Source organism: Ictalurus punctatus, chromosome 13 (genome assembly GCF_001660625.3).
Source record: "Ictalurus punctatus breed USDA103 chromosome 13, Coco_2.0, whole genome shotgun sequence".
In the NCBI taxonomy this organism is placed as follows: domain Eukaryota; kingdom Metazoa; phylum Chordata; class Actinopteri; order Siluriformes; family Ictaluridae; genus Ictalurus; species Ictalurus punctatus.
Genome location: NC_030428.2, coordinates 20,287,093 through 20,296,689, shown reverse-complemented (window position 1 = coordinate 20,296,689; position 9,597 = coordinate 20,287,093). Strand labels below are relative to the sequence as shown.

Here is a 9,597-nt window from a genome sequence, read left to right as displayed (position 1 = left end):
TGTGTGTGTGTGTGTGTGTGTTTGAGAAGCCTCATCAGTAGTTATACAGCAATTTACTCTAAATCATTTGCTTGGGATGTCTATTTCTCTTTTATCTGCCCCTCTCTCTCTCTCTCTCTCTCTCTCTCTCTCTCTCTCTCTTCATATACACACATTTACAAAGATGTTTACAAAGCCACAAATCTAATTCCATCATTAGCGGTTGCCCAGCAACGCAGTCTCCTAAATGATCATCTTATCAGTCTAATCTGGTACAGAGCGCTTTCAAAGTGAGACTCTAATTATCGTCTTCAACGGTTTTGAGAAAGCGTGCCCGGTTCAGACAGTAAGCTCTTCTTGTATCACATAATCAGCACACTCATCCTCACAACCATTTCAGATCCTAACATCATCTGCATTCCACACCTCCCATCCGCACAGGCAGAGAGGAAGAGCAGAATTTAAAGTCTACATTTATTTAAAGAAAAATGTAACGCCTAAGTTAGAGAACTAAGAAAAAAAAGGGGGACGAAAGAAGAGAGAGAGAGAGAGGGTGAGAAAAAAAGAGAGATATAGAAAGAACATTGGCAACATGTTTACTTGCATAACCATGAGTAGCTTTCAGCGAGGCTGAGGCTACGGTTGCCAAGCAACGGCATCCGTGCAGCAGCTGCATTGCGCCATGGAGTTGGGAATATTGTGTGTGAAGTTGACCGTTTCCCCTCCCCCATAAACCCTCAGGACATTTCATTAGAAGGGTGTGTCTCTGCTCTCAACACAACAGACGTCACACGTAACTCTTGATTAAAGTTGATTTTTATAAAGTGAAATCCCAAACACTTTTGAAGTAAAGCAACCCTCAAACCTAAACAAAACCTCACACACAGACACCTACACACGTGTATGCAGTTCCACAGATCCAGCAGGCTGTCTAGATGGTGAAGTGCTGACTCACTCCTTGTTTGGAAATGTTAAGACGGGGGCAATAGAGTATGGGGGGGGGGGGGGGGGGGGGGGCTGCAAACCTGGAACCTGTCAATCAAACTGTTTGTTGCCGTTATAAAACACACAGTAAACAGAAACTGATCTTGTATATTTTTATAATTACACAATTTGCCACCAAAGTGCACACAATTTAGCATCAAAGCAAACATGCTGCAGCTCCTCACTTCTCCACAGCAGTATCTGCAGTCATACACTCCAGTCCTACGAATTTCCAGCTCCATCTTATGAGGCTGCACTGACACCAACTGGTCATGAAGACAAACGCCAGGTCACAGATACAGCATCACACACCAAGGGAAGCAAGCAAGGGTGTTCAGATGTTTGACAAGTTAATGCACTGACACCAACCTCTAACCTCCCTCCAGAGGAGGTTCTGGAAGATACCCTTAGACCCACAGTCTGTGCTTGACGTTTAGAACTGTCCTAAGAGTCACCCCCTATTTACAGGAATAATAAACACTTACAGGACTTGTGCACACCTGGGTATATCTTATATGTGTTTCCTAGGTCTGCTCCTGTGTAAAATTTCTGAAAAAATGAAAAAGTTGAAGGAAAAATAAACGTATTAGGCCTTCACTTGTGCAACTGAGGCCGCTTTGTGTCCAAGTCTATTTGAACATAGTCGGTGGCGCAAAATAGACCAGTTAATAGAATTAACACTAAAATATTTGAATGTTATGAATATTTCATAATGATCTTTTTGTAGATGTATAGATGACAGCATGGTGATGTGATGAGTAGCATTGCTGCCTCACACCTCCAGTGTCCTTGTTTCAATCCTGAGCATGATTACTGTGCATGTGCCGTATCACATATTCTCCCCCTGTCTGCGTGGGCTTCCTCTGGATTCTTCAGTATCCTCCCACCTCCCAAAAGAATGCTGGTAGATGAACTGATTACACTAAACTGCCCAGGGTCTGAATGAGTGTATGCTTGGTGTCCTGTGATGGACTGGTGTCCTTTCCAGGGTGATTTCTCATTTGAGTATTTCAGAAACTGATGATCTCTTGGGATTTTCACGCACATCAGTCTCTAGAGTTTGCACAGAAAGTTGTATGGGGAAAAAAACAAAAAACATCCTGTGTGGGTGAAAACTCTTCACTGATGATGGCGGTCAGAGGAGACTGGACATACAGAAAGGCTACAGTAACTGAAACAACCACTCCTTACAACCATTGTGAGCAGAAAAGCATCTCAGAACATGTTGAAACTAATATGATGAATATCAAGTCACATGTTAATTGACTTGATGAAGGTAATTCACGCAGAAATCCAAATTTCAGTAGGGTCCACAAACGTTTACTCATGTTTGTATATGATGGGGGCCATGGTGGCTTATGCTTGCCTCGTACCTCCGGGGTTGGGGGTTTGAATCCCGCCTTCTTCCTGCGTGCATGGGGTTTACGTGTTCTCCCCATGCTTCTGGCCTTCCTCAGGGTTCCTCTGGTTTATTACCTCAGTCCAAAGACTGTGTTGTAGGCTGGCTGGCATTTCCAAATCATCTGTAGTGTGTGAATGGGTTTGTGATTGTGCCTTGCAATTGGTTGACACCCTGCCCAGAGATCCCAGAGATGGGATAGGATAAGCAGTATGGAAAATGGATAGTTGTATGGATGTACAGTACATCCCTCTCTACTGGCGCATACCTCATTTAAACAGGCCCGGGTTGACAACTAAAGACCTGTTTCCATCCTCCCTTTTCTTTCCAAAATCCTTGAAAGAGCTGTTTTCAAACAATTCTCCATTTTTCTTACACAGAACAACCTGCTGGGCACCAAGCAGTCTGGCTTCAAAAGCAATCACTCCAGGGAGACTACTATGCTTTCCGTTACTGAAACCTTACGACTAGCAACAGCAACCTCAAGATCATTTGTCCTGATCCTTCTCGACCTCTCTGCTGATTTCGACACTGTGAATCATCAGATCTTGTTAACTCTCTCCAGCCAAGGCATCACCGGAACAGCTCTGCATGGAATCCTATCTCTCAGACAGATCATTCAAGGTATTGTGGATGGGAGATATTTCTGAAAATCAGCAACTCACAACTGGGGTCTCCTCAGGGGTCAGTTCTGGGTACACTGCTCTTTTCTATTTATACTACTAATCTCTGGGACTGGTGATTGAGTCTTATAGCTTCTCATATCATTGCTATGCTGATGACACCCAGCTCTATTTGTCCTTCCAACCTGATGATCCATCTGTCTCTGTACGAATCTCTGCTTGCCTGTCTGACATCTCGGAGAAAATGAGGCAACACCGCCTTAAGATCAACTTGGCAAAATCTGAGCTTCTAGTCATCCCAACCTGCCCCTCAATCAACCACAACCTCACTGTACAGCTCGGCTCAAACATACTCAAGCCAACCAGGACGGCCAGAAACCTTGGGGTGACTTTTGATGACAGCTTGACTTTTACAGACCACATTTCAACAACTGCACGATCCTGTAGGTTAATTCTGTACAACATCAAGAAAACCAGACCCTATCTCACCGAACAGGCTACACAGCTACTAGTCCAGGCTCTTGTTATCTCAAAACTGGACTACTGCAACACGATACTCTCGGACCTCCCAGCCAACTCCATCAAACCCCTCCAGATGATTCAAAATGCAGCAGAATGCCTCGTCTTCAACCAGCCCAAGAGAACCCATGTCACAACCCTCTTCATCTCCCTCCACTGGCTTCCTGTAGCCGCCTGTATAAAATTCAAGGCCTTGATGCTCACGTACAAGACCTTGTCTGGAACAGCACCCTCCTACCTCAACACTCTCCTGAAGGCTTATGGTCCCTCATGCAATCTGTGATTGATTAATGACCGACGCGTAGTAGTGCCTACTCAGCGTGGCTCAAGGTCCCTTTTTCCAGAACCTTCACACTAACTGTCCCTCAGTGGTGGAATGAACTTCCAACCTCAATCCGGACCACACAATCTGTCACTATCTACAAAAAACAGCTAAAGACCCACCTCTTCTGTGAACACGTAACTATCCCTTAAAATGCCAACCCCACATTATCCTTTTTAAAAAAAAAAAACCTTATACTGGCCCTTACACCTCTACTCTGCGCGCTTTGTTTTTCTATAACTCAATTAAAAAAATTTTATGGTAGCTCTACTTGTATTGTTCTCCGCTTGATATATCACTTTGCTTGTATTTCGCTTGCAAAGCGTCTGCTAAATGAATACATGTAAATGTAAATGTACAGTATATGACTGATTTCAATGAAGACACACAATACAAAGCTTTACATTACAGAGTGCGGCAGGTGTGTAGCAGCCTTTCCTCCAACTTTTTACTTTTTGGAACAAACTGTAAATCCTTCATGAAAAATTTACAAGAAATATTTGACTGTTCTTATACAACCATTAACATGCATGAATAAGTCTGTTGAATAAATTAAGGCGTTTCCTCTCTGTATAGCCTTGCTTCTGAAAAGCAGTAACCTGGAGGCATGCTGTTCCTTGTATTTTTTTCTCCAGATATGCATTTTAAATCAGACTAGCAGCAGAAGCAGGGTAGAACAGGTCTGTTCGGTTTGTTAGGAGTAACTCAGCATCCAGGAGGTACATTAAATTAAATTAAAGCAATTAAAGCAAGCTTATTGGTGGAGCAGACCCTGCTGTGCTCATCGGTAGTAACATGATTTCTGTTGTGGGCCTTATGCTTTTTTTGCTCTCCTTTTCTGGATCATCATATCCATGTAAGTAGCCTGATACCTTTTGCTTTGATTTAGTTTTTAAATGGTTCACAAGAATCCTATAGCCACTATTTTATTGCTAAACCTCATTGGATTATGATATACAGTTGCTTCATGTTGATGGGAAATCTAGAACTTTTTGTAAAATAAGATATTATAATATGTTATGACATAATTAGTTAACAATTAACAATCTTAAAAGTATTTCTTCCTGTTCTTCGTTTGACCTCAGTTCATTGTTTGTTTGTGCATCAGGCTTGTGTGACTCTCTGCACTGGGTCACATGTGATAAATCTTTATGTGAATGTAACTGTCATCACTGTTAATGAAGGGGGAAATAAATACTTAACTGCACTACATGAAAGTGGCAATGTTCACTGTGTTGCACTGTACAGTGCAGTGCAAAAGTCTGTATACCCTTAGCATAAAATGAAGAAGACGATTTTTCTTTATATCAACAAGATATTTAGTTGGTTATATTTCTGAAATTTTCTTTTAATTCTATCATCTTATAACCTGTATGCCCACCCCAATGAACAGCTTTTATATCCACACACATTTTTCTTGCTAATATTGGCACCCTTGGTTAATATGAGCAAAGAAGGCTGTGAAAAATTGTCTATATTGTTTAACCGTTTGATCTTTTGTTAAATAAAATCACAAAAATGGGCTTCACAAAATGGGATGTGGCTATTAGAAAATAGCAAAAGCTTTGAAAATTTCCACCATCAGGGCAATAATTAAGAAGTTCCAGACAACCGGAAATGTCATGAATCAACCTGGAATTGGACGTGTGTCTATATTGTCTCAACGCACTGTGAAGAGGATGATTCGAGTGGCCAAAAAATCTCCAAGGATCACAGCTGGAGAATTGCAGAAGTTAGTTGTGTCTTGGGGTCAGAAAGTCTCCAAAAACCACAATCCGAAGCCACCTACATCACCACAAGTTGTTTGGAAATGTTACAAGAAAAAAGCCTCTACTCTCATCCAAAAACAAACTCAAGCATCTTCAGTTTGCCAGACACTACTGGAACTTCAAATGGGATCGTGTTCTATGGTCAGATGAAACCAAAATAGAGCTTTTTGACAATTAACACCAGAGGTGGTTTTGGTGCACACACAGAGTTAGCCATATGGAAAAGTAGCTCATGTGTACGGTTAAATATGGTGGTGTCTATTTAATGTTTTGGGACTGTTTTTCTGCCAGAGGACATGGACATTTTGTTAGGAAACATGGCATCATGGACTCTATCAAATATCAACAGATATTAAATGGAAACCTGACTGCCTCTGCCAACTTAAAATGGGCCGTGGTTGGATCTTCCAGCAGGATAATGATCCAAAACATCCATCAAAATCAACACAAAAATGGTTTACTGACCACAAAATCAAGGTCCTGCCATGTCCATCCCAGTCCCCTGACTTGAAACCCATAGAAAATCTGTGGGATGAACTGTAGAAGAGTCTACCAGCATTTGAAGGATCTGGAGAGATTCTGTATGAAGGAATGATCTCAGATCCCCTGCCATGTATTCTCCAACCTCATCAGGCATTATAGGAGTAGAGCTGTTATTATGGCAAAGGGAGGTAGCACTAAAAGTATTGACTAAAAGTGTGCCAATAATTGTTGTGCACCTTTATTTAACAAATATGTTTTTGTAAACCTCTTTTTTGTTTGCAATTGTTTGATATCCATGAGAGCAGAGGGGTTTTTTTTGTGAATTTAAAAAAAAAAAAGATCAAAAGGTTAAACAAGAAAGACAATTTTTCACAGCCTTCTTTGCTCATATTTACCAAGGGGGCCAATATTAGTGGAGGGCACTGCATTGTATCCCTGACAGATTATTCAGATCAAGTCAGCAGAATGAAGTCCGACAAAACTTAGACTTGTGCTGATATTGCCGAATGTTCTGGATTGTTATCTTTCAGGACACACCCACCTTTCATTGTGAACATTTGGGAAGTATATTTTATGAAGATTATTTGTATAACAGATGTACATTGAGTTTGTTTCACTTTAAACCATGAGGAATGCAAACTTTTGCTCTTGTACATATTTAATTAAATACAGTCTACAATAATTTCATTAAATTCTAAGAGTTTACAGTCTGGTAGTGACTTGACCTTCAATCTGTCCTCTGTGGCAGTGATTCCAAAATGCTTCCAGATGAAAGCAGAAATCTACCACATCCGGCAATCACCATTCACAGAGATTAATGTAACAACACTGGCTGATGGCGATGGGCTTTATGATCCAGAGTGTGAACCCAATGGACTCTTCAAGGCCAAGCAGTGCAATAACAGTGATGTGTGCTGGTGTGTGGACAGTGCAGGTGTGCGCCGATCTGAAAGCGGTGACAGAAACCTTCAGTGTGAGGAGTTACTTGGGCCAAAGTTAGTGTAAATATACTCTGGCATTGTGAAATATTAGCCGAAAATGATTCACAAAATATTTAGCATTGTCTTCTTCTACAGCTGGGTTCGTACTGAGGTGAAACACAAGGAGACCAGCAACCCCTTGGAGCGTTCCCAGTTGCAGAGGTGATTCTGAGATTCTGTGATGATTTCCCCCTAATTGTGGCTTTTCTGGATATATAGTTAATAATAAACAACTGAAAAAAAAAACGATTCTAATAATTGGAATGTGGTTAATTATTTACAGGGCTATTGCCAGTGCCTTTCAGGAACGAGACAATGTAGAAACAATGAATAGTAAAACTGAAGTCAAGGTGAGGATGAATTAAAAACACAGTATTGTCTTCCTTCAATTAACTCATCAATGTATATCTACACTATATGACTAAAGGTTAGAGGACAACTGACCATCACACCCATATCTGGGCCTTCCCCAAGCTGTTATCACAACATTGCAGAACTTTTCCACATGGTGATCTATATATAAAAAGTATGCAAATTTATTTCTCTGGTGCAGTATGATGTTGATGCTCGTCTCATCACTTTGGAGTTGAGGCAAAACCCTGATGATCAGACACAGGATCTGACCTACTACATGGAGAAAGATGTGAGAACGCAATACTTAAGAAGTGTTCATACATGCACATCAGTTCTGTTATTTACTAAAAAATTGTTTATTATTTTTCCACAAGGTTGTTGTGAAGTCGCTCTTCAATGAACAAATGAAGTTTGAACCAACCATCGAAGGGGAAAAACTGGAGATTGAGAGCATCATGGTTTACTATGTGGATGAGAAGAAACCCCAAAATAGCATGCAAACGCTCACTACAGGCCTTCTAACTGTCATTGGTGTGTTCATCCTGGCAGCTTGTGTTGGGCTCCTGATTCTGGTCAGTTCCCTCACAGAGATAATGTTCTGTATTGATAGATGACAGGGAAATATTAATGCCATTTATGTAAATCAATGTAGAGTGCTTTTCCACACCTTGTAATTGTATAGCCTAGTACGGAAATGGACTCAATTGGGAGTATACACATAGGTCACATAATGTCATTAAGCTGAAGCTTGTTTATTAAATATACAGTAAGTCACTGGATATAGAGGGCAACAATATATTCAAAGAAACAACCATCTGTAACTCTGAAAGGACTGGAGAGATCCACAGCTCAGATTGGTGAAGCTTTTCACACAACAACCATAGCCATAAAGTTATGCTTTATGGAAAAGTGGTGAGGAAAAAAAAAACATTTTTGAGGAGGAAAAAAGTTTGGAGTTTGACAAAAGGCATGTAGATAAAGGTTATCTGGTCTGATGGGATCGAGCATGAACCTTTTTGCTTTGGCACAAGGTGCTACACTTGGTGGAAACCCAACGTTGTCCATTGCCCAGAGAACATTATCCTCACAATGAAACATGTTGGTGGTAGCATCATGTTGTAATACTACAAAATGTGAAAAAGTTCAAGGGGGTTGAATATTTATGTAAGGCACTGTACTGCCTTAAAGTATATTTGATTTCTTCAGAAGGGCCTGTGTTTGTATAAAGTTACTGTTCTTAATGTTAAAGGGATCCATGTCTTTCTTCCTCCTTTAGTTTCTGATCAGAAGACAAAAGATGGGCCAATATGAAAAAGCTCAGGTGAGGTTACTGATGGCATTATTCATAGGCATTCTGTAATCTAATGTGTTATGTGTTAAGGTATGTATTATGATAAGTATCTGTCATTTGTCAGTTTTGGGATTTTTTCCCCTGATTAACCGTTTGTGTTGAGTCCAAGACAAAAGTGCGTATGTTAAAATGTTGAATTTCTTACAGACAAGTGAAATGGAGGAGATTTAGGTACTGAACTTCAAGCTGGTGGAAAATGATGATGTAACAAAACACCTGATGATTATAAATGCATAAATTGTTCATGAATTTATATTTATGCTATTGTCACTTTGCTTCTCTTTTCCTTTTTCTCTATCGTTGAGTAATATATTTTAAATGAATCCATTCAAATAAAGTTCTACATCGTACTGACACTGGATAAACATTGTGTGTTTAATATTACCCATCATGATCACCATTGTCATCATCATTAACAATATTATCCATGTAATACTTGTCAAAAATCCCATGAGAATAGTTTTAAAAAGAAAACTACTCAACCTGTATAGCTTTTGTATCAGTCCTGGTCACTAAAAGAAAAATTATGCAGATACTGTAGTACAATCTGTAATCACTGGTTAGTCTATATTATGACGGTAATGTACTGTAATCTGGTGCTTGTGTATCTGCTGGATAGTATAAATTACCTCATATCATTAAATACCATCCATCCTTATATTACATCCATCCATTTTCCATAACACTTATCCTACACAGGGTCACAGGAGCCTATCCCAGGGAACTCTGGGCACAAGGCGGGGGATACCCTGGACAGGGTGCCAATCCATTGCAGGGCACAATCACACACCACTGACAATTTGGAAAGGCCAATCAGCCTACAACGCAGGTCTT

The 9,597-nt window shown here is 40.3% G+C and overlaps 1 protein-coding gene across 1 annotated transcript; it reads left to right on the top strand.

Moving 5' to 3' along the window:
* The first annotated feature begins 4,409 nt into the window (after nt 1-4,409).
* LOC108273496 (epithelial cell adhesion molecule) lies at nt 4,410-9,119 on the top strand. Its single transcript, XM_017482766.3, has 8 exons — nt 4,410-4,682; nt 6,827-7,073; nt 7,155-7,220; nt 7,342-7,408; nt 7,612-7,701; nt 7,787-7,984; nt 8,689-8,733; nt 8,911-9,119. Exons 1-8 carry the CDS (start codon nt 4,622-4,624, stop codon nt 8,932-8,934), a joined length of 798 nt encoding a protein of 265 aa, XP_017338255.1. The 5' UTR covers nt 4,410-4,621; the 3' UTR covers nt 8,935-9,119.
* The last annotated feature ends 478 nt before the right edge of the window (nt 9,120-9,597 follow it).

What these genes read in the sequence shown, in the direction of transcription:
- LOC108273496 (XM_017482766.3), top strand. Translation starts at nt 4,622, where the DNA reads ATGATTTCTGTTGTGGGCCTTATGCTTTTTTTGCTCTCCTTTTCTGGA. An exon ending in GAGGAGTTACTTGGGCCAAA is followed by an intron (nt 7,074 to 7,154) that starts GTTAGTGTAAAT and finishes CTTCTTCTACAG; the next exon opens with CTGGGTTCGTACTGAGGTGA. An exon ending in GTGTTGGGCTCCTGATTCTG is followed by an intron (nt 7,985 to 8,688) that starts GTCAGTTCCCTC and finishes TTCCTCCTTTAG; the next exon opens with TTTCTGATCAGAAGACAAAA.